Raw genomic sequence first — 25,537 nt, 5'->3', positions numbered from 1 at the left:
CAAGTGGGTGACACTGAGAACATTCAGGAGGCATCTAGAGACGTGAGACAGCCTCACGGTGGCTATCGGAAGCCAGGAGGAAGAGTGGGATCAGGATCTGCACTTACCCCTCAGCCCCAGTAAACGTCCCTGGTGGAGGATTACAGCTACAGCGAGAGGAGGAAAGGGGACATGGAGAGGTGCATGACAGGGGGGAGAAGAATTACTATGAGCCACCACTCTCGGAGTCTCCTATCTGGTGACTTGGCGCCCAAAGCGCCTAACCAAATCCAACTTGGTATAACACCGAGTAACACTCAAAAGTTCTTAACCAAAGCCTCTCTCTACAATTTCTCTGCCCCAAAAATACAATTTGATTCACTGTGATTTTGTTTTTCTCCATCATAAAGCAATTGCAGTGATTCATAATTTCATAAGAACTTAATTAATGGGGAGCATTTCCTAAATGCTAATATTTCCCCTTTTTCATTAAAAAAAAAACCTGTTCAAAGTAACAGTGCCAAAGTGGAACTCTCTTTTATAAAGAGCTGAAATGAACTCTGGGATATCCTATGATCTCTTAGGATATAAGTGGTCTAAGCATGTATATTTATAAGTAACTGATTAAGAACTTAGGTTCTTTAAGGCTCCAGATATACCACCTTCTAGCCCTCCTTCCTTCCCCTGAAAAAAGATAGGACTATTCTGAGATATTTCCTTATTAACTTATCTTATGTACTTAGGACACTTGTTTCCAAACCATTCCCTGCCTGTGAATTTTGCAACAAAAACACTTATTTAATGAATGATCAATGTAATGGAACATAATGAGAGAAACACACAATGTATATTTTGTTCACAAAAATAATAAAGGAACATAATATAAAAAACATACAATGTACATTTTGTTCACATTCTTTTTAAATACAGGATAGGTGACTTGTCTCCAGAATAAGGAAGGGCTGGCTGACCTCCTGAGAAACTTCTCCCGTGACTTTTTTCTAAACCAAAGAGAATCTCATAAACTAACTGCCAGGGAGACATGAAAAACTAGAATGAGTACTAGTAGTGTTTCTGGATACTGGTATAAAAAGCACAAAGAAAAATGGACTTTGACCTTTATTTAAAAGAGGAAACAGGCACTGGCTGGTGTGGTTCAGTGGTTGGAGCATTGGCTCACACACCAAAGGGTCGCGGGTTCAATTCCCAGTCAAGGGCATATACCTGGGTTGCAAGTTTGATGCCTATCCCTAGTCAGGGCTCATGCAGGAGGCAGCCAATCGATGTGTCTCTCACATCAATGTTTCTGTCTCTCCCGCTTCCTATCTCTCTCTCTCTAAAGGAAAAAAAAAGAGGAAACAGGACTGTTATTCTTGAATTGAGAAAAAGTACCTCTCAGAATGAACTGTTACTTGCTACAGTTCATAAGTTTCCATGGAAAGAATAAAGGGACAATAGATCTTTGCCACCAGATTGATTTTCTAAATTACCACCGAGTTGCCAATACCAGAGCAATTCCTTCCGCCTCATGTCTGGGCATGACCATTCCCTGCAACTCTCCGATCTGCACTGTGACAGTTTGGTGAGTGAAAATGTACTTACTTTCTGTCAGTGGGATGGAGATAATGACACCGTTTCCTGTCCCCACCCACAAACGATTGCAGGACACCATCAGAGCTGTGATCCTCACAAAAGAGAAGCCCAGTTTTCCAGTACCTGCACAGAGAGGGGTGGGGGGGACATCTCATTAAGAAACTGGAGCAGACGATGTCTGAGATTCTAGGTCCCTCAGAGTAGTGGGTTAATAGAGAAGAAAACTCTCCTTCAGCTTTACCACCTAGCTCACAACTCATGCTAAATGGGAACAGAAAATTCTAAACGTGGTTGCCATCACAGTATCATTTAGAAGGAAGATACTGTGGCTCAGGAAATATGACACAGGACTTAATTAGGGAGCTGCAAAACCAAACCAGAACAAAAAACCCTCAATAAAAACAGTGTTTACTAAATTGGGAAATTAAATGTCCTTCAAATTTATAAGCTGAAAGAGTTCTGGTGTGCCTTAAATTTCTTTGTGTAGATGAAAACAACTTTTGCGAACAAAACCTACACTCTTCTTATTCAATGGCAGTTTAGAAATTTTAGGAAACCACAGGCATATAACTTAAGGAGAATCAATGCACATTGTTATTTCAAGAAGAGTTTTTTCAACTGACTTTATTTTCTGGGACTTGAGGGGCAAAATTATTAAACAGATAATGCATTTAAAACAAACAGCATTTAGTTACTCATATTCTACTTGTAAGAGCTGAAGAGTATGATCACAGAATCAGTGTTCGGAATCTTACTCTATTCAGAAATACAGTCTTAAAATCTTCATAGTCTAAACCTATTGTCAAAGTCCACCCCCGAAATGAGTCTGTGTCTATGTGTACATACGCCTGATTCCAGGGAGGGTACTTAGCTATCATCAGGTTTTCTGAGGGCAAAGGCCCTAAAAAGGTTAAAAACCGATGGTGCAGCTCAACCTCTCTTCATAAAGGAATCCTTAGTGAACGGCATCTAATGGTCACACAGCTCTGCATCAGGAGCTGAGGACACAGCAGGGGTGGTCCCTGCCCTTCATGGCGTTTAGGATCCGTGGGAGAGAGAGGCGGGAAGTAGGAATCACGTAACGCCAGTGCGACCACAACGATGAGCCCGTGAAGAAAAAGGATAAGATGACCTAAACCCAAGCGGGAGACAAGAAAAGGTCTCTTCTGGATGTGACATGCAGCTATGGTCTGGAGGCCGAGTAAAAGGGACCAAGAAGGACTTCTCAGACAGAGGATACAGTACATGTGAGGCCCTGACATGGGAAGGAACTTGCTGACTTTGAGTCAGTGTTGGTAGAACAGAGTGAGTGAGGAGAGTGGCCCGGGCCATTTAAATCCCGCTGCTCCTGCCACCTCATCTAAAGGCAGCCAGTGGGCGTGGGGAGAATGCATCCTGGTGACTATGCAGAGCACAGGCTGGAGTGGAAGGAGGGAGCCCAGTGAGGAGGCTCAGGTGACCCAGCCAGGAAAGGATGGGCACGGGACAGAGGTAGAGATGCGGAAGTCAGTACTTGAAGATATTTTTGGGGCAGACTTGACAGTTCCCACAGGGTAGATGGAGTGTCTGCCTGACACCTTCAGTGATAAGAGCTCACTAATCCTCAGGCAACTTATTCACTGGTTCTATCCAGCATGTGAGAACATTTAAAAATAAAAACTTTATTTAATTGACAGAAATAAAACGCTTTGGAAGCTTACCTAACATTTTGCTTACATAAGGCTCAATGTCCACATCCTGTAGATGTTGGTAAGTGTGTGCATGATAGAGACGGAGGGTGGAATCCAAACGAATGGAGACCCACACGCCGTCACCTACCCACGCAAGCTGCCGCACCTGGCTCTCCTTCCTGGGGTGTGCATCAAATGATTTCTAGGAAAGATTGTTCAATCACAATGTTACTTTTAACATGCAGGAGTTTGTGTTTAAAAACTGCTAATTTGCACAAAAATTTGGAAGAATATATGTTAAAAGAGGAGCCTAAACAGTGTTCACTAAATATGATCATTGTTTTTCTTTTTATTTTGAAGTCTGGGATAAAAGCTAAGAACTAAAGGATGCTGGATTTTAACACTGTACAGGTCATCGACTTACGGAAATAATACTGGCACATCCATGTTATGTGTCAGCGTTCAACAATAAGACTGAATTTGATCTCAAGATTTTGTTGGATTGCAGAGAAATTACATGAAGATTCTATTTATAACTAAACAAAAAGGAGCCTGCATTGCTGCGCGCGCGCGTGCGTGTGTGTGCGTGCGTGTGTGTGTGTGTGTGTGTGTGTCTGCATTTAAGAAACAGTCTGAAAAATAAACACCAAATGGTTAACTTTAGGACTTTTACATAAAGGAATGAGATTTAGGACAAAGGGAGAAGGAGACCTTCCACCTTAAAATTTTCCAGCTTTAGGTTGTCTTAAAAAAATTACATCTGGTTGCAAAACTTTTTTAAAGAAAGCAATACTAAGAGGATTGCTCACTGCAATCTTATATCTCAGTCTTCGACACACATATGGATTTGTGTAAACACACATGGGATGGCAAAGACTTGGGAATCCTCCTTCCCCTCTACCCGTACATAAGTAAACGAATCCAGAACCATATATTCAAACACATATGCACTATGGGTACTCAGACACATTTCAACATTTGTGTTAATCTTCTTCCTTCAAAAAAACCTCAACACTTCCCATTCTGATAGTCAAAAGTGGCAAGATGTCATCAATGTATCATTAAAACACAGATTCAGAAAATAGTTTTCAAAGAAGCTGAAAATACTTAGTCTTAGAATCTTCAGGAAATAGAAATTCAGTAAGCAGCGAAAACATGGGTTAACTTGCCTCGATTTTCATGGCCTTTGGCTGAACCACATAGATTTTGTTCCGATAGCCACACCAGACTTTGTCATGTACCACAGTCATGCATCGAATGGAATGGTGAGGCCGCCCGAGATCTAACAGGTGATAGTTTGACAAATCCCACTGCCCATCTTTAAAATAAGAAATAGATTACTAGTTAATGTATACCACCTTTTACTAAATTTTAACACAAGAAACATTCTATCAGGGTATATAATTAATTTTATTCATGAAACACCCACAAATACCATGTATTCACTATATCCTTTATTTGCAGAAACTGGGTTCTCTTATTTTCTAAACTACAAAGTTGGAAGAGACCTCAAAGCTCATCCGGTCCAACCTGCCACTCAATACCTGGACCACCATGCTCTCAACAGTAGTTATATGATAAATCAGTTATAAGTTACCTGTTTATAATAATATTTAAGAATGAGCAAGGATTGAAATTATTTGAGGGATGACATCTCTCACTCACTTGCATTCTGATATATTTTCTTGGGTAGAAGTCAAGGGCAACGTTAGGAATCATGTGTCCTATAATTTTAGCGATGACAGAATACAAATGAGAGCCAATGCTGGAAGCTTGCTCTGCGTCAACAATTTCAGTGAAAGAAAACACAATGCCTCACAGAAAGCTGCTCCATTTTCAGGAAGCTGTAACTGTCAGCAAAATACTTCCCACACCGGCTGAAGTCTGCCTCCTCATATGTAATCTCCCATTAGTTTATAGTTTTGCCCAATGGAAGGAGCTTCTGTTACTGCCCCATGTCTTCTCCTTTCAAATCTAAGCATCCTTGGCACATGTCTTTAGGCCCTTCAGCCGAGTTCCTCTTTGTCCATCCATGTCCTTTTCACGCTGTCTAGCTACCAGAGTGAAACCCTATTCTACTACCTATGAGATTTATGACGTTAGCTAACTCAGACTGAATTTGTAGTCAACCTTTAAGGAATTCTCACTCTCAGCAGGCCTCCTCCATCTTACTCTTCTGAACCCAAATGCAGAACTTGGCATTTCTTTATTAAATGTACTTTGCTTGTGTTGCTCTGTTAATATAATTTTGGACCCAGTACACTAAAACATTTACTGTTTTTCCTAGGCTCTTCCACTTACTGAGTGACTAAAACACTCTGCCTCAGTTTCCTCATCTATAAAATGAGGGTGACAACAGAATCTTCCTCATAAGTTCTGGTGATGATTGCAAAAGATGGTGGAAACACTGTTTTAAAGGGGAAGAATGTAAGTAACATAACATGAAAATCACTAAACCTTATCCAATTAAAAATTATTTTATTTTAAACTAGAGTTTAAAATTTGTGCACTGGTGGTGGTGGTGGGGGGGGGGGGTGTCCCCTCTACCTGGCCTGTGCCCTCTCACAGTCTGGGGCCCCTCGCTCCTGACCACCTGCCTGCTTGCTGCTGCTTCCTTAGCGCTGCCACGGAGGTGGGAGAGGCTCCCGCCACTACTGCTATGCTCACCAGCCACGAGCCCGGCTTCTGGCTGAGCAGTGCTCCCCCTACGGGAGCACACTGCCCCCTATGGGGGCAGCTCCTGCGTTGAGCGCCTGCCTGGTGGTCAGTGCGCATCACAGAGACCGGTTGTTCTGGTCGTTCCGTCGTAATGGTCGCTTAGGCTTTTATTATATACTTACCAAATATAAGTAGATGCAAATTATTTTTTAAATACTGGACAAAAAAATTATCCTCTCACTAAATTTCTCCCAATTGAATAAGTGTATGAATGAAAAACCAGCACCTCCGTATCACATTATAAAAGAGGACCGTGAAATGTTAAACTGCTTGCTCAGTATGGTAAACATACTTTCACTGAGGTATACTATAAATGTATACCTCCAAGCAGGCACTCACATATTTACTGCTATCACACATTGTTAGTATTCGGTTTAAACCTTTTTTCTTACTCCTATTAAGCATCATTTCTTTAAAGCATAAAAAACCAATCTGTTTAAAAATGCTTTTGCAATGCAACGAGTGAGTGCACTTGTTATCTATTCATCACAACTCACCAACTCCTCTGTGAAAGATAGCAAGGGTGCCATCAGCCAGAGCCACTAACACAATTCCTTTCACGTGTCTGCAAACAGGAAAGAGGATTTCAGAACTCTCCATCAGGAATACAGAAGGGACCACATAATACTGAACTAGTTCAGAGGCTCTCAGAGGGCCAGTACATGAAAGATGAGGAGCTCACATCAGAAGCTAAATGAACACACCCTTTTCTTCATTGAGAGAGCTGTGCTATAAAAATGTCAGCTGAACTAGATAAACAGCGTATGTGGTGACCCAGATGTTCACGGTGGGGCACAAACTCCTCTTCTCATCACAGACTGTTGACAAAAGGTCCACAGGCCAGAGACACACACCTCGAGTAGAACTAGCAGAGGCAGCTCTGTCACTTGAGACACACACTGGTTTTTGATAGTCAGCACATGGAAAGGACTAGTAAAAGCCTTAGTCAACATATTCACAGAGTGTAAAGAATATTGTGAAACAAATGTATATTCACAGGTATTAATTGGTTATCTCCCACAGAGCACTAGAGAACTCATAGCATGGTGAGGTATCAACCTGGCAAGTTTTTCTATTTTACTTTCGTTTCATCTCACTCAACTTCTCTAATTCTATAAAGAAAGTAAAAATAATATGGATACTGATTTAGTCATGACATACATGTTAGCTTTAATAGTCTTAAAATCTAGTTTAAACCAAGATATAGTATTTTTAAAAGAAAGAATTTCTAAAATAAAACTTACACAATACTGAGAATCGAATCTTTAAGTTTAATAGAATGGAGACATTTCCTCCACTGGGCTACAGATGAATGGACATACAAACTGCAAGAACAAAATCAAGACTGGTAAGGCATTGAGAACATCAAGTCATTGCATATGTCTAATAATGACCACAGAGTTCCTTCAGGGGGAAAGAGGAGTAACATACACATTTTAGGGGAAAAATGAGAGTATGGGTAGGCCTAAGGCAGAGAAATAAGCTGCCTAAGCAAACAGAAACATATGAAGAATAAAAGCCAGAACTAGAATGCAGGGTCAATTGCAGGCTACCCCACACTTCAGAATCCTGGGCAAAATCCTGTTTTAAAAAACGATCATCCTTTTACTAGACTGAACTACAACTTTGTGAAGACAGTGGTTTACATCAGGCAGACGCACTCCGAGGCCTGCAGGACACATCCAGCCCTCCACCCGCCTTAGAACTGTAGTTCATAAGCTAAAATAGTTTTACATGGTTGGGAAAAATCAGAGAGTATTCCATGACATGAGATGTGTATGCAACTCACACTTCTGTGAACATAAAGTCTTATTGGAACACAGTCCCACTAACCCACTTACATATTGTCAAAGTAATGGCTGCTTTTGCATCACACAGCACAGCTGTGAAGTTACAACAGAGATCGTATGGCTACAAAGCCTAACACATTTGTTATCTGACCCTCTGTGGAAAAAGTCTGCCCATCCTTCATTGTATAGTATTAGACCACTATGGAAAAGATACACTAGTGGCCTTGCTTAACTTCAGGAAAAGGATAATTTTGTAAGACCCCCACACCACTAGAAAGTGAACAGACCAGGTAACAATGTTTGTTATCACCTGGTAAGCTTTCAGCCTGATCTGTCCTGGTTTTCCTAGTAACTCTACTGAAAAGTTATGTTTGGATTTGGGTCTTCCTGCAGCCAAATACATTAGTTTAATCCTACATAAGCCTCCTATATATGCATCAATAATTCTCCATCTGTGTGTTATTCTGGATCATTCAAATTTTAAAATGTTATTAACCTCTTCTTCCAAGAATATTACATAAAGAGGACACCATGACAGAGAAACGTGTGGTTTAGCAAGAACCAATGCAAGTCCAGTTTATGAGACTGTTGTAATATAACATTAAAACTTAAGTGTATATAAAATCCTTTGCTTTAATGTGTACTCTTTGTTTATACTTATGTGTACCACATTTTACGTATCTTTGGTTTCTAAAGTAAAGATAAAAGACTAAAGATACTCTAATATTAAAAGAGTTGGCACCTACCAGCCATTCTGAGCTCCAAGCCACATAGTTGGTAAAAGGCTACTCATTTTCTGGGCTTCTTCTCTCACCAGGTCTTGTTCATTTGGCAACACTGATATTTGATCTTTATATGCATCTGAGTCATTACTGGGAAAGGTGGGACAAAAGGAAAAAAAGCTGAGTGTGCTCAGTTAGTTTTCAGGGATTGGTCATTTCTACACTTTAGTGTACAGTTTAAGAAAAAAAAAAAATCAAACTCTAAAACTCCAGAAAAGCCAAAGTTAAATGCTTATTGTTAAATATTTAAACAATTGTACCAGAAGAAAATTAACATACTAGGAGGACCAAGTTGCAAACATGGAGTTAAGAAATGGTAATGAAATATAGCAGTTACTATCCAGACTATAATTATGCCTCACTCTTACAGTTACTTCGAATTTTATCAGTTTCTTCTTAAAGGAGAAAAGAGGAAGGGATGGTTTGTTTTAAAAACCACACACATACACAGAAAGGAGGGTAAAATATAAAGAATTTTCTAAAATAAATTAATAAGCTTGCATTCACTCACAGCCGTCTTTCTTTTAGATTGCCACATATAATAAAGTGATATAACTGGGTTATCAAATTCAACAGACAAATGTACTAATTCTAATAAAAAGATGACTATTTTCTTTTTAAATTTACTTTTAGAGAGAGGGAAGGAGAGGGAGAGAGAGAAACATTGATGTGAGAGCAAAACATCGACCTGCTGCCTCCCCCAGGCCCCTTACCAGGGATCAAGCCCACAACCCAGCATGTGTCCTGCCTGGAAATCAAACTGGCAACCTTTCAGTGCACAGATTGATGCCCAACCAACTGGGCCACCAGCCAGGGCATGACTTTACTCTTAAATTGACAATTAAATGTTAAGATATTTGGTTGTCCTATATACTAAGAGGAAAAATACTAAATTGTAAAAAAAAAAAAAAATCCAGTTTCGATAAACCTCTATCTGCAAGACCTAGAGTAGGCAAGAAAGAAAAGCAAAGGGTTCATGACATGGACCTAGATTAGCCAGCCTTTTAAAGAAAGAGCCTGAGACAAATTGTCTTTTAGTAAAATGTTTGCCACAGAGCTAAATTCAAAAAGGTCATCCAAGCCCACATGGGAAATTGAAACAATGGCCAGTTTCACTGCTGACTAGAGTGGGAGTGAGAGTAGGGGTGGGGATTAAAAGAGCAAGAATTATTAATAGAATGGAAGAGAGTGAATACAATTAAAAAAGTAGTAATTCTAGAGGAAAAAATGACCAGAAAAATTTTGACTAATGTATTTTATAGACAAGACTTTTTTCATAAATTAGAAGGAAAAGAGAGCAAATGGGGGCGGGGGGGGGGGGGTAGCCAGAGACAATGAAGAGGAAGGAATAGCACAGTGGGAATAAGTAATGGCATCTAAGTCTGCCACAACAATACCAACACCAGCGGTTCTCAACCTGTGGGTCGCGACCCCTTTGGCGGTCGAACGACCCTTTCACAGGGGTCGCCTAAGACCATCCTGCATATCAAATATTTACATGACGATTCATAACAGTAGCAACATTACAGTTATGAAGTAGCAACGAAAATAATTTTATGGTTGGGTCACAACATGAGGAACTGTATTTAAAGGGCCAGAAGGCTGGGAACCACTGAACTAGTGGGAATATTTTGGCAGATTGAGGTTATTTTGGTTCCTTTTGTGTGTGTACTAATGTGGTTTCCTAAGTTATTGACCCATCTGAATACCTTGACTGATACACTGGTGAGAGGTCTTCTGGGATTTGAACTCCCAAAGGATCTGTGAAGACATGCTCTGTGTACACGCCTGTTTGGGAGACGTCCATGTTGTCTTCAGCTGACCCTGCATTGCCTTCTGTGGCTTCAGTTGCTTCTTCTGCCGTCGGAACATTTTCATCAATCTCACTACTTTCTGCTTCCTTTTCTAAAAAGTAAATAAAACATGCTAACCATTCTGAGTTTGAACTTTTCTATCAATAATTTCCTTGTACAAACCCTTGCTACAGAATTCCACTCCACCTACCCTCTCCCCCCTCTGCACTATATCATGACATTGAGAATTCATAATTTCATTTAACAATCATTACAGCATCTTCTTTTATGTTCTTTCATTCTTGTTACTTTAAGATCCAGATTAAGTCCGTTGTGAGGCATCTGGAACAGGCTCTGGTGCTGTACAGATGGGATGTGAGGAGGACGGCTGTACCTGGTGGCTTTTCTGTCACTGGAGAAGCACCGCTGGTACTAGGGGGAGTGGCACCTGCTGTCACACCTTCTGCGGAACAGCCAACCACTGTGATGCCTCCCAACAGGCTGTCTGTCTCTGCTGAGCTAGTGCTTGTCATGCTTCCAGATAAAGATGCTTTGTCTACCTGTCCAGATTCTGAAAGCTCTTCTCCTGCAGGGTAGTCTGTTTCTCGTGCTCCTAAAAACACAAGATAAACCTTCTTTTAATGCTAAGTAAACTTACATAACTAGCTTTTTCTCCATAAAAGCAAGTATGGGTTTTAAATAAGAGTGTATAGGTAAAGGCAAATAGTTATCTGAATATACTGCTAAAGATAGCTTTAACATTTTTTTAAACTAACCTTCACAAAATGGAAAGCAGCTTAAAAATGTAAGATAATATTTCTAGTAATGCAAGCAAAAGAAAACATGAAAATGTCAGAAATTATGCTTCTGCTCTTAATATGAGCTCCTAGGCAGCCACCTAACGAGGTTAAAACCAATGAAATCTAAATATATGTAAATTATATTTGCTATTTGAAATATGGACTTCTGCCTACCACTATTAAAAATTGTCACCCTAAATGTACACAGTGCCTTAAGCATTAGTAACCCATTTAAAAACTAAGCATTTGCAGTATAAAGATAAAACTCTTGTGTTTTTTTTTTAATTTAGAAAGCTGTTTTTATTCGTATTGCATTAAAAAAATTTTATTGTAGTCAAATACAGACATATACACACATACACATAAAATTTGCCATGTTAACCTTTTCTAAATATTTTTATTGATTTTAGAGAGGAAGGGAGAGGGAGAGATAAAAACATCTATGATGAGAGGGAATCATTGATTGGCTGCCTCCTGCACGCCCTCTACTGGGGACCGAGCTGGCAACCCAGGCATGTGCCCTTGACTGAAATCAACCCAGGATCCTTGAGTCCACAGGCCAACGCTCTATACCAGCCGTGGGCTAGGACCATCTTAACCATTTTTAAATGTATAATTCAAATGGCATTTATAATGCTGTACAGTCATCAAAACTATGCATGTCTAAAACTCTCACATCACCCCAAACAGAAAATCTGTACCAATTAAATAATAATCCGGTTCCCCAGCCCCACCCCTGCCTGCCCCTGGTAATCGACTTCTGTCTTCATGAATTGCCTTATCCAGATAGCTCACCTAAGTGGAATCATAATATTTGTCCTCTGTGTCTGATTTATTTTACTTAGCATAATGTTTCTAAGGTTAATCCATGTTGTAGCATGTATGAGAATTTCATTCCTTTTTATATAATATTCCACTTATAGATATATCACAAATTTATTTCATTTTTAAACCAATGTATTTATAAGATTTAATCTAAAACTTCAGAAAGCTTTCCCTTACTAATAAATCAAAATAATCCCTTGTGCTCTGCCTTCCAGTCATCATCTAATATTAGCACTATTTTATTTTCTTCACACCGTCTGAAAATATCAGGTTTAGTCATTTGTTCCCAGCTTATTTTTGGTCTTCCCAAGTAGAACACAACTCCTAGAAGTGGTGCATGACTATATCTCCAGTAACCAAATTAGGGCCTGCAAAGGAGGTGCTGAAGGTGGGAAGACAGGGGCACGGCTCACTCTTACCTGGTACACTTGCTATGCACAGGACGTGCGAATTGCAAACAGTGAAACTGTCTAGGATGTGGCCTGGTTGAACAGCATCAATAATAATCACTTTTGTAGCTGCATGAGTGCTAGTACAGATCCAGACTAGACTAGATAATTCTTCTTGATTTTTTAACTCCTTCTGCTGTTCCTGCAGAAGCACAGTAAAGAAATGAATATTAGAAATGATATGTACAAACAGTAAAAAAGCTGTGCTACTACAGTCAAGGGCAACACTATTTCAAGTTTATTTCCAGATTATTTGGAAGGCTGAAAATACTGCTGTCTTTCCACATTAACCAGCACATAAGAATTAGCAGTTAAAGCAGATCAGTGACAAAAATGGTCTGTATCTCGGCTGTGACAGTTGTTACATACTTGCACACATCTGTCCAAACTCTGGACTATAAACATTTCAAGTATACACTTTACTGAGTGTAAAATATACCTCAATAAAACTGATTTTGAAAAAAGAGAAAGAGTGAGGAAGAAGCAAGGGCGCAGTAATCCCAACTAGAAGTTAAACCCAGAAGTAAGTTTTGGACCAAAGAGTTAACTAACAGTCTCAGGCACCAGGAGACAAGCGTTGGTGCACATGCTTACCTTCAGTTCCTGATCGAGCTTGTCTAAACTGCTCTGAGATGCACTCCGCTGCTGACTGCCTTCTGCATCCAAACCAGCAACATCCTTGTAAAACACACTAGCTCCAACCACAGAACCGCCATCTCTGGTCTTCCCACCAGATAAATTGACTCCAACAGCACACCACAGCTTTTAGAGTTAAAAAATAAAAAGTATTAAGTCACTTTTTATCTAAAAATGTTTAGAATTTTTCACATTTTCTTTAAAATTCTAATGATTATAAATATAGGTCTTTAATATTCAAAGTACCTCAGTCTAAAATTACAAAATAAAAAATCTGACCCACAAAAGTAGGATTTACCAATTTTGTTTAGAAAAATGTCCACCCAGATTTTAAGAAGTAGCTCCTTTAACTTCAAAATTTATTTACCTTCATGGATGTATCTTTTTCATCTAGAGGCCTTAGACAGACAGGCACAGGTAAATTTTTCATCTTATTTTCCCCTTGACCATTGGTTACCTAATAATTTGGGAGGGGAGAGAAAGAGGAGTTAGCCTTATTATTCTTATTTGAAAAATGAAAAAAAATCAAGTGGCAATTGGGCAAAATAAACAAGATGCTATGAAATATCAGAAGACAGGCTAATTCACATATGTGGGGGAGTGGGAGAGATAGGGAGGGAGAGAAAGAGAGAGTGAATGTGTGTGTGTGTGTGTGTGTGTGTGTGTGTGTGTGTGTGTGTGTAAGCATAAGCTGAGTCATTTGGGAATAGGCAATATGGTGTAGACAGGTAAAGTTCCTGAACACCTGAACTGAGTTTTAAGTCAAGTGTTTCAAAGGCTCCCATGCTAATGGCTTCTTAAAACGTATAAAGTATAAACAATAGATGCTGCTTTTCAAAAAATGAAATCTTCAAGTATTAAAACAGAGCTGGATATATAAGTTCATGCACTCGGCCACCTTTGTTGACCTGTCTCCCTTAGACTCAGAGGCATTTCTTTTGAGCTCTAGGGTGGAAAACAGCCTGAAAACCACTACTTTCAGCACTTCTCTCAATGGATGCCAAGTGCAAGCAGCTTGAAATGAGCGGGTTCGGGGTGTGGTTTTCGATTCCTTCATGCCCAGCCACACTCCTGTCCCGGCATTTTCCACTAGATCAGTGGTTCTTAATCTTCTGGTCCTTTAAATACAGTTCCTCATGTTGTGACCCAACCATAAAATTATTTTCGTTGCTACTTCATACCTGTAATGTTGCTACTGTTATGAATCGTAATGTAAATATCTGTTATGCAGGATGGTCTTAGGCGAGCCCTGTGAAAGGATCGTTCGACCGCCAAAGGGGTCACGACCCACAGGTTGAGAACCGCTGCACTAGATGCTCTTATGATGCTCACACGTTACCTGTTTGTACTTCTGAGGCAGGCTCCAGCCAAAAGCCTGCACTCTTCCATCCTCCTTCTGAACATGGGCCTTCACCTGACGATACTGTTCTCTCTTTTGTTCTCTGCGTGAGGCTAAATTAGCTTCAGTTCTAAAAGGAAAAAACATTCCTTTTAAAATTAAGTGATTACAACAACTCTCCTTCTAAAAAGAGTAAAAATAACACAAAATTTACATGATTTCAGATTGGTTTACTTCAGACTAAGATTCCTCCTTAAAAAGTGTTATACCATAGCTGGTCTTTTCAAGTTATGCAGTGAATACAGTGTCCAAGTTTTAACAGGTTAGTAAATAGCCTATTATATTGAACCAAATTTCTATCAGGTTTAAAATTTTACCTATATGAAAGGGAAAATCCTTAAATATTTTTGCTTCCTCATTTTTTTGGTTCATTCAACAAATATATACTGAGAATTTTCTAATGCAGGGAATGTGCTAGATAGGAGTGACTAAAGACCAATAAATCAATATCTTCTTAGGAAGATAACAGGTTAACTTCTGGATCCCATTTACTTGTTCCAGAAGACAAATATGCAAACTGACTTGGTAAGCTTTAGAGCTGTGCAGTAAAATACCATGAAAATAATTTGTCTTTCTCAAGGCCATTTAAATTTTTGTGAGGTGACTTGCTTGGTATCTTATAGTTAACAAATCTACCTGTGTGTCAGACACTTTACAGATACTATAACCTATATAATTTAATCCTAACACGTCTGAGATAGATTATCATACTCATTTCACTGGCCAAGAAACTGGGACTCTAAGAGGTTTATGTACCAAGTTTCTGTACACCTAATGAGAAGCAGAGTCAGACTGAAAAACCAAGTCCTTCTGACACTAAAAAAAAGTAATATAAGCCTTTAGCATTTCTATTAGTATTTATCAATGTTGTCATACCAGAAAAAGGAGACATTAAAAATTTCCTTCTCTTTATGAAAACAGATGCAATTTTCCTAAAATGTATTAGCTATAAATAATTTATTTACAATAGCCAAGTTGCAGACATAGTTCATATATAGATTTATCTGAAACTTTACAGCTGAACTGTTAAGTGGTGAGAATACTCAGAACTGCTGACTTATTGAGGGCATAACCACTAGTCTGGAAAATACTTACTCTTCACTAAGGAAGTCAAAGGCTTTGGACTTATCCCCAGGGAGCTGACATAAGGTGCTGCTTCTTTTCTTGACAGAAGGAGTAACATGAGAGGTGGGTGCGTTATACTTCAGATTAACAGGTGGTTCGGGTTTCTTAGTAGTATTACTTGAGGAGCTAAAAAGTCGGCTAAAACTAAAAAGAAAAAAGTGAGTATGTGTATGTCTATATATGTATTACACGCACTGAAAAAACAATCCATAATTTCCCACAAATCCCAGAGCGCTTTTACAAGGCAATGAGTTAAAAACTGGCAAAAAAAAAATTGAGGTCACCCAGTGCAGCCTTAGCAGTAACTCACAGCCAAAGCAGACATTCAGGAAAGAGGAACTACGCCGAGCCTGGCAGATCCCTGCTCTTTAATTAGCAATTCCCCTAACGAAAGGGAGACGCTCTGAAGTACCAGGAACTGCTCGTAATGAAGACATAAAAGAAGATGGCCCCTTTAGCCAGCTCCTACTTGGTGCCATCTGAGAGTGGCTGTTAGAAAGCAAGGTTATGGCTTCATGGCTTGAACAGAAGCCTAGTAACCAGTTCTAAAAATAGTTACAATAAAGCACTGGAACACACATTACCATTTAACACACAGCTTATACATTCTCTTATTAAACTCAACTTAAATAACTATTTTCACAACCACTCAAAAAGACCAATACTTCTATTAAATAGGAGATTCATCAAAAAGGGGTGAGTATTAAGCTCACTGAACACACAGTACTTCTAGCACAGCTGTGAGCAAACTACGGTCCGCGAGCCGGATCCGGCCCGTTTGAAATGAATAAAACTATTGAAAAAAAACACCGTACCCTTTTATGTAATGATGTTTACTTTGAATTTATATTAGTTCACACAAACACTCCATCCATGCTTTTGTTCCGGCCCTCCGGTCCAGTTGAAGAACCCATTGTGGCCCTCGAGTCAAAAAGTTTGCCCACCCCTGTTCTAGCATGAACATACTAGTAACTCAAGTCCAAAACCGACATACACTATTCAAACCCCACAAACACTGAATTTCTAATCTTCACTTTGTAAAGATTTTTACAATCACACAACCAGTGAAGCACCAGTGAAGCAGCCATTTATTAATGGGGATCCAGGTAATTATCAACTCTGAATAGCTCCCTGTTATTTTATTTAACTTAGTAGAGGATTCCATCAAATGCATAACCAAAATGATGCAGCTTACGATAGTAATATTTTTGTCCTCAAGAACAGCCTTACCGAGCTGGCACACTACATATCAAAAAGAAAAAGTTCAGCTTAGCTACATATCCAAATTTAAGAAATGTAGGCAGGAAGGAAGGGAGGAAGAACTGAGGAAGGGAGGAGACACCAAAGCACTCTTGAAAATAAATTTTGACTGTAATCTTGTCTCAAAGTGCTATCTACTGTCTTTATGTGTTTTTAGATACTTACAACTGCCAGATGCTTGACCTTTTTTTTTCCTGCATGGCTGGATTTTCTCTTGATGCTCTACATGAAAAAAGAAAAAAAAAATGTGTTTCAGCAGAGTGTTGTAGCGGTCTAAGAACCAAGGACCAAAGAAGTTCTGCTACGGCTACAACCGAAGTAAAATACCATCCCTCCCTCAGAGCTCAGTCTACTGACATGACAGAGACAAGATTGTTGTCTGTGCTGGACAAATAACCAACATGCCTGAATGCTTACTATTTTACATTTCTTATTAAAGATATAACCTCCACCTCTCTCCTTTTTATCAAAACATTGCCTTGTAAATCCCTATCTTTACATAAAGATCTGTACAACCTTATACGCCCAGCTCTCAGAATAGCTTGTAATTTTACTGTTTTGATAGGTTATTTTTCACAGGACTAAAACTTTTCCATCACTGAAAAGATGACCAAAGAAAGGGATGAACTAGATTGATAGGTAATTCAACAAAATTTTAGAAAATAAGGCATTTCAAAGTGATTCAGTAAGATGGTAAGGATGAGAAACTCCCCTTTCCCTTTTTGTAAAAGGCTAAATTAAAAACATCATAATTCAATAGAAAAAGTAAGATATCAGCCCTAGCTGGCTTGGCTCAGTGGACAGAGTGTCAGCCTGTGGACTGAAGGGTCCCAGGTTCGATTCCAGCCAAGGGCACATGCCTGGGTTGCAGGCTCGATCCCCAGTAGGGGGCATGCAGGAGGCAGCCAATCAATGATTCTCTCTCGTCATTGATGTTTCTCTCTCTCTCTCTCTCCCCCTCTGAAATCAATAATAAAAAAAAGAACTTAAAAAATGTAGTAAGATACCAGATACCATTGATCTCCACCTGTTGACTGCCACTTGCTAGAATTAAGAAGAACAATGAGAGTGGAGCCTACAGTCCTGGCCAGTGGATCCAGTGGCTAGAGCGCCAGCCTGCGCACTGGAGGGTCTCGGGTGAGATTCCTGGTAAAGGGCACAGACCTTGGCTGTTCAGGTTTGATCTCCAGCCCCAGTCGGGGTGCATGCAGGAAGCAATCGATTGATGTGTCTCTCTCACATTGACATTTCTCTCCCCTCCCCTCCCAACCCCCATCCCCTAGGTCCCTTCCACTCTCTCAAAAATGTGGGCAAATTAGGGGGTGACTACAAACTTTTCATGAGCTCTTCCTAAATTAAAGGAGTGCTGTTACTGAGAATCTGACCATTAGATGGCAGCACTAGAGGTGAGATTTAAGATCCAACTGACAAAGATCTCAATAGAAGTGGCATTTTGCATGAAGTGGAAAGGGAGATAAAATTCAGCAAGACCATTGTACAGGAAGACACTGAGTAAAAATGACTGTTTCCTATTGGCCTATGAAATGCTTGTATTTCCCTGACATTACTGCAAAAGTAGCGTCAATTTCTATATTCTTCTGAGAAATGAACACCATTCCTAAGCAATAACAATTGTGTTTAAGAGGTTATGGGAACATTCTCTAAGAGCCCTTTACTGGCCCAAAAGACGCCCATTTTAATCACATTCTGTTGCCAATTCCAAGGGTTACTTTTGAAAGTCTCTCCTAGTAAAGAGAGCAAGGGGCTTGGATCCCCAAAGGAAGAGATCTTAATTCTGAATGAAGGCATTTCCAGAAAAACTAAAAAACAATACTAGAAAAACACCAGAGATACTTCTTATACAAACCGAATCATCTCTGTCCATCGAACAGCTTCCTGAAGCTCCATCAATCTCTCTTTATATTGGTTCCTCTCCATTAGAACTCGGGCCATTTCTACTCTAGTAAACCGCTTCCTCTGGGCAGTGGGAATATCACTCTGTAATGAAAAGAAGACTACAGATCACTCTGAGAGCCTATACCTGTCTTGGTATTATTTCAGACTTAAGGAACCCTTTAAGCTTTTAAACATTCCTTAACTTCTAATCTAATGGATCACTTAAAATGACCTTATAAAATAAAACCAATAAATAGATATAAATAGCAGAAACCAAGATGGCGGCAGAGGTAAACACCGGAAATTGCTGCCTTGCACAACCACTTCAAAAATACAACTAAAAGACAAAACAGACATCATTCAGAACCACAGGAAGGCTAGCTGAGTGGAAATTCTACAACTAGAAGAGAAAAGCACACTGAGACTCAGAGGAGGTGCGACAGTAAAGTGCAGAGGTACAGAGGTGCACGTGGAAAGGGCTGGCAACTGAGGACACGGTTGTCTTTTTCAATCGGGAGGGAGTCTCAAGCTCCCGAATGCTCTGAACTTCAGTTCCGGGCGAGTCTCTGGGGACCCAGACTCATACGGGGAGAAACTGGACCATTTGGCATGGGTCGGAACTCGAGGGCGGCTTTCTCTCAGAGGTGCTTGCAGCGATTACCGGAACACTGAGATGCAGGGCCTCTTACGGCAGGGCTGAGGATCAGCCACAGCTGTTTGTTCCGCCCTGTTGATTCCCTGAGACCCGCCCCACCCAAGCTGTGCACAGAGACATTTGCATATGAATGGCCTGGCCCTTTGCAATCTGAAAATTACCTAACAAACTCAGCTGGGTCAGAGAGACCCAGAGCTTCCAAAAGAAGGCCCAAGGCCCCACAGCAACTTGCATTGCTTCACCGCTGGGCCTCATCTGGGCACCTACAAATCCCAAACAAAGAAGAGGAATCTGCAGATCTCTCTGTAGCTCCTACTGGGTAGCCTCAGGAAGAGGCTAAATTAGCACCTCCTTAGAGATCCAAAGGCCAGTGTACCCAGTGGTCAGAGTGGGACCATCCAGATTACAACTCCTCAGATCCATAAGGGACACACTCAGGGGGCAGACTCAGTGAGCACCAAAGCCCCACTGAAGCAAATCTTGCCCCAGAAGGGTGTCTCCAGCACAGAAGTTCTCCCACTGTAGACACAGCTGATTCTCACAGCCAATTGGTCTGGAGGTCAATTCCTCCCAGTGATACCTACAACAATCAAGGCTTAACTACAACAAGACTGTGCACAAAGCCCACAAAGTGGTGCACCAAGAGTGTCCTCCCAGGTAATTGGGGAGGCTGAGCCACTGGGCCCTATAGGACACCTAGCGCAGAAAGCCACTCTATCAACACAGGGAAGCATAAAAAATGCGGAGACAAAGAAACAGGTCACAAATGACAGAAATGGGGGAAAGCAAACTACTGGATATAGAATTCAAAACCAAACTTATAAGGTTTTTCAAGAATTTTCTAGAGACCGCCGATAAATTTAGTGAGACCCTCAAGAAATCTAGTGAGACCCTCGAGGATATGAAAAGGACCAACTAGAAATTAAGCATACACTGACTGAAATAAAGAATATTATACAGAGTTCCAACAACAGACTAGAGGATCGCAAGAATCAAGTCAAAGATTTGAAATACGAAGAAGCAAAAATCACCCAACCGGAAAAATAATCCAAAAATATGAAGATAGTGTAAGGAGCCTCTGGGACAACTTCCAGCGTACCAACATCCGAATTATGGGGGTGCCAGAAGAAGCTAGAGAGTAAGATACTGAAAACCTATTTGAAGAAATAATGACAGAAAAATTCCCCTACCTGGTGAAAGAAATAGACTTACAAGTCCAGGAAGCGCAGAGAACCCCAAACAAAAGGAATCCAAAGAGGACCACACCAAGACACATCATCATTAAAATGCCAAGAGCAAAAGACAAAGAGAGAATCTTAAAAGCAGCAAGAGAAAAACAGTTAGTTACCTACAAGGGAGTACCCATAAGATTGTCAGCTGATTTCTCAACAGAAACTATGCAGGCCAGAAGGGAGTGGCAAGAAATATTCAAAGTGATGAATAGCAAGAACCTACAACCTAGATTACTTTACCCAGCAAAGCTATCATTCAGAATTGAAGGTCAGATAAAGAGCTTCACAGATAAGAAAAAGCTAAAGGAGTTCATCACCACCAAACCAGTATTATAAGAAATGCTGAAAGGTATCCTTTAAGAAGAGGAAGAAGAAGAAAAAGGTAAAGATACAAGTTATGAACAACAAATACACATCTATCAACAAGTGAATCTAAAAATCAAGTGAATAAATAATCTGATGAACAGGATAAACTGGTGAATATAATAGAATCAGGGACATAGAAAGGGAGTGGACTGACTATTCTCAGGGAGAAAGGGGTGTGGGGGGTGCGGGAAGAGACTGGACAAAAATCGTACACCTATGGATGAGGAGAGTGGGGGGAGGGGCAGGGGTAAGGGCAGAGGGTGGGGTGGGAACCGGGTGGAGGGGAGCTATGGGGGGAAAAAAGAGGAACAACTGTAATAATCTGAACAATAAAGATTTAATTTTTAAAAAAACTATGAAAAAAGAGATATAATTACTTATTAACAAAAAGAGGTAGACAATTTAATTTCCAAATATAAATACAGATATTTGAAAATAAAAGAAATACAAAGAATAGTACAGATTTTAAACTTTAACCAAAAAAGTTAATTGCTGGCCCTGGCTGGGTAGCTCAGTTGGTTAGAGTGTCAGTTGGGTTCATAATGTTAATTCTAATATTAAGTTATAGCCATAACTTAGTTATGTTACATATATATTTTATGTATCAAATATTGTATTAAAAAACAAATATGAGATTGAAGGGGCACCAACTAATTATTCTGTCCAGGACACCCATATAGCTCAAGTCTGAAGCTCAAGTAACAAGCACCTGTTATAGGAATGATAAAATAGTTACCAACAGAATAGCCTAGTATGCTAATAATATTGGGATGGAGCTCATATTTATATTTTTGTACTGAAATATGTTGATAACATTGTGGGCTAGTGATCTAGTATTAAACGTAGACTTTATTTTTTTTATCACCATTTACCATCCCCACCCACTCTCTTCCCTTCATCTTTTTAATGTTTAATGCTATTAAACAATTTTTATTAATTTTTCTTATTTCTAAGTGAAAATTTGTAGCCAAACAAAAACCCAAAACTCAAAATGTCCCTATTGGTCCATGAGCTTCAACATGCAGGTCAGAGCATAGAGCCAGAGGAAAACAAGCACATCACATGCAGCTAGAAAATTGTATCTGGACAGCACATGGGAGCAGAAGCTACCCAACTCCTGACCACAAACATGCTTCTGGCTTTTTTAAAATCTTTATAATACTCTACCCAAAGTTTAATTAGTGAGACTTCTCCCCAATACAAAATTGTGATAAGAAAAAAAGCCCCCAAAATGCAAACCTACATCATCGTCTTCTTTTGCTTTTTGCCTTGCATCTTCAGCTTCTGCACGAGCTCTAGCGGGAAAAACACACAAAACATGTTACGCGAGTTGAGTTCACCTTTTCAAAGAATGAAAGAGTAGGTAACAAATTTTAGCCACCACCAAATGATTATTTTTTTTCCCAAACAGAGTCTTTATTTAGCTGCCTTTACTTAGGACATTACCACAGCACTGTACAAGGGGGGTGGGGGACCCACGTATTAAAAAAGGTTGGGTGAAAGAAAAGAGTGTTTCTAATTTCCTTATTAACAGTATTTCAATAGTTCTTCTAACTTTTTTTCATATCGTGACAAACACAATAATGCTAATATTCAGTAAATGGGGGACCTGCTCACAGCAGAGGCGATCAGGTGGCACCTGACCCTGTCCAGGCAGCTCTGGCCCTTCCTGGTCTGAGAAGGGCGTCGGCACCAGCCTCGGGCTCTCCTTCTAAGCGGTGCAGGCTCACGGGCCAAGACTGTCAGGTTTAGAGCAGCACAGTGAACACTTACTTCCTCAGCTCTTCCTCCAGCTCTTTGTTCTTTTCCTCCAGCTTCAATTTGGCTTGTTTCACAGCCTCCAACTCCCCTTGCAGCACATCTTTCTCACAGGTCAGTTCATCCACTTTTGCTATCAAATCGTTCTTCACTACATTCAAAGCATTTCTAAGGAACACATATTTCAAGTGCATTGTTACAAATACATATCCTTTCCATCTTTCAGCTTATTCTTCTGCAGACTCAAATATATACAATCATAAAGCTGAATAACTGAGTACTTCAAAGGCATTCTACCTGAGGTCGTTTGTGGATAAATGTAGCATCCATAAGGGTATTGTTGTTAATAAGTTCTGAAGATATTACCTAGTCAATAAAGTAAAATTAATTCTTATATTTACCTTTAATAATTAATGAGAAAAAAGTCTGAACTAGAAAAAAAAATCTACGATCTATTTTTCTTTAGGGTACAGCGGGCATAGGAGTTCATTACAGATTCAGTCTGTTTTGGACATACACAAATGTTCCAACGTTGCTCTGACACAACAAATTAACAATGTGGCCTGATGTTTTCCACGTGACTCAGGACCCACCCCACTAAACCAGATGCCAATATGTTTGAGGGCCTAAGACCCACAAACTGTACCTGAGAACCTACAACTATAGTGGGAACTCTAAATAGGTGGGCTGGGTATAGAGCAAAACATTTTTGCAGAAATATTAACAGAAAGCCCGGATAACTGTATATTGGACAGATAAAAATCTCTGCAAACAAAATGAGCAATGAAAACTACTCATCCGTGAAATTAGGTCCCATGACCTGTGTGTGTGTGTGTGTGTGTGTGTGTGTGTGTGTGTACACAAACCCATACACAGAGAAGGAGAATAAGATGGGGGTAATAAGACTGCATTAGTGCTGTGTTGAAATGGAGAAATGTCATTGACTTAGACAAGAAGAAAATTCAGCATCTTTCCCTTATTAAAATTCTATATATACTTACTTGGTTTCCAACAGTTGTGTATTTTCTAATATAAGATTCTCAACTTCACGACCCATTCCTAGGCAAAAAAAAAAAAAAAAAAAAAAAGGATAAAAACTTTGAAAATAAATTTATCAAAAATTATGTGACTTATAAGCTATTGTTCCAAATTTTATAAATTTTATCTTTAGTAATCTCATTTTGTCTATAATTTAAATTGATATATCTACTTGAGTGGGTTATAAAATTATAATTTTCCATCGCAAAACAATGCCAAAGATTTCGCTAGTCAATTCTTTATAAACATTAGTCTGTATTTTCTCAAAATATTTAAAAAAGATCAAGACTTTTCTGCCAAACATTATAAAATATAGCAGCATTTTGGGGGAGGAAAAGGAACAGCATTAATATGGATCAGAAATCTTTCCAAATCATAGGCTGGTATTTTAGTCTTTTGCCAAAAAATTAGACCTTATTCATAGAGAACAGGCAGAAACAAGGCCAACGAAAGACGAAACCCCAATGCAGATGAAACCTTACCAAAGAAAGTATGTTGTTCTGAAAGCCCATGCATTCCATGCAAAGCAAAAACAAAGAACAAGAAATGTTTTGTATAAGAAACAACATGAAAATAGGTCGTTAATCTGTAAAGTTTTATGCATGATATGAAAAACATCTGGAATCACAATGCCATGATTTAATGCATAATGATGTGCAAAAGACAGAAAGTACAATGATTTCCTTCATTCATAAAGATGCTCAGATAGGTCAGACCTAAAAAATAAATGCTTTACCAATTCTATTGCATAATAAAATTGAATATAATTACATTGAAAACCCCAGATCAATAACATAAGTTTCCTTCAAAGTGTTAATGTTAATGAGAACGTTCAGTTGTCGCTTTACAGAACCGTGTTTAGTAATTTGGTAAGTCCTCTAAGGTAGGCAGGTAGAGCACTCAATGCAAGATCCAAATAGTGATCTTTAAGGAGAAGAAAACTAAATTATTACTCAGAAGAAACAGAAGAAATAAAAGAACACAGTAGGGAATGTATCTCAAAAAGTCACAAAAATAAACAAAGAAAAAAAGCAAAGAAATACCCAAACTCATTGCTCACTTACCCTAAGCTAACGTTAGAAAATTTTATACATGGGGGGAGAAGCAATATTCATAACACAGCTAAAGAGGAAGAAAATATATCTAAAGAAAACTATGTAACAGAGTTAGCATGTCCCTTATTTTTTTTTTTTAAATAAAGGTAATACTTCAAATGACTTAAAGATAATTTAACATAAAACCAATCTAGCAATGCTAGAAATTCAATGCTTATATATGGACTCATATTTTGTCTGTACTATAATTATCTCAAATATTCTCAAAGATCAGAATACTACTACCATGAAGAATTAAATATCAGAAATAATGTTTGTTTAATTATCTATGTATTTTCCAAAAACTGAAAATAAAGAAAACCTAAAAAAGTTTCACATTCCAATTCAAAATGAATTTTGGCAAGATATGTGAAAATATTTAAACACTAATGTTAACTTTTCAATAAAGCTATAGAGTCAGGAGAAATAAAGTTTAGACTTGTTTTAAGAAGTTTATATAATGACCTTGTTTGCTATAAATTCTCAAGCATACAGGGAGATAAGCATAAAAGCTGAAAATATGTGTAGGGCACAAAAAATAGCGGAGCAGAAAAAAAAATGATGAGAAAGCATTAAATGAGAACAGCAGCCAAGAACACCTTGCTTAAAAAGCAGTATATTAAAGTATTTAAAAGCATACACACCAGAATATTCCCCTGGGTAAGCAGCCCAAGAGAAA

General features: G+C 39.1%; 1 protein-coding gene across 4 annotated transcripts in view; it reads right to left on the bottom strand.

Annotated features, from left to right (window-relative positions):
- The window catches only part of SPAG9 (sperm associated antigen 9), a 100,482-nt gene that overhangs the window by 6,269 nt on the left and 68,676 nt on the right, over nucleotides 1-25,537 (bottom strand). For 2 of the 4 annotated variants that reach the window (XM_081109696.1, XM_081109698.1), the window contains 19 exons: nucleotides 23,728-23,785; nucleotides 22,742-22,894; nucleotides 22,212-22,263; nucleotides 18,687-18,817; nucleotides 16,985-17,041; nucleotides 15,530-15,703; nucleotides 14,375-14,504; nucleotides 13,403-13,492; nucleotides 12,994-13,161; nucleotides 12,370-12,541; nucleotides 10,720-10,938; nucleotides 10,242-10,437; nucleotides 8,497-8,622; nucleotides 7,205-7,285; nucleotides 6,458-6,525; nucleotides 4,412-4,560; nucleotides 3,273-3,444; nucleotides 1,582-1,695; nucleotides 108-146 (listed from right to left, as the gene is read on the bottom strand). In XM_081109696.1, the coding sequence (XP_080965822.1) occupies nucleotides 108-146; nucleotides 1,582-1,695; nucleotides 3,273-3,444; nucleotides 4,412-4,560; nucleotides 6,458-6,525; nucleotides 7,205-7,285; nucleotides 8,497-8,622; nucleotides 10,242-10,437; nucleotides 10,720-10,938; nucleotides 12,370-12,541; nucleotides 12,994-13,161; nucleotides 13,403-13,492; nucleotides 14,375-14,504; nucleotides 15,530-15,703; nucleotides 16,985-17,041; nucleotides 18,687-18,817; nucleotides 22,212-22,263; nucleotides 22,742-22,894; nucleotides 23,728-23,785 (2,349 nt within the window). The remainder of the gene's footprint in view (nucleotides 1-107; nucleotides 147-1,581; nucleotides 1,696-3,272; nucleotides 3,445-4,411; nucleotides 4,561-6,457; nucleotides 6,526-7,204; nucleotides 7,286-8,496; nucleotides 8,623-10,241; nucleotides 10,438-10,719; nucleotides 10,939-12,369; nucleotides 12,542-12,993; nucleotides 13,162-13,402; nucleotides 13,493-14,374; nucleotides 14,505-15,529; nucleotides 15,704-16,984; nucleotides 17,042-18,686; nucleotides 18,818-22,211; nucleotides 22,264-22,741; nucleotides 22,895-23,727; nucleotides 23,786-25,537) is intronic. The other 2 variants (XM_081109697.1, XM_081109699.1) reach the window with 1 other exon arrangement.

This window comes from Myotis nattereri (genome assembly GCF_964212035.1).
Source record: "Myotis nattereri genome assembly, chromosome: 16".
Lineage (NCBI taxonomy): Eukaryota > Metazoa > Chordata > Mammalia > Chiroptera > Vespertilionidae > Myotis > Myotis nattereri.
The sequence above is the reverse complement of the archived record's forward strand: the minus strand, read 5'-3'. Positions and strand labels throughout refer to the sequence as shown.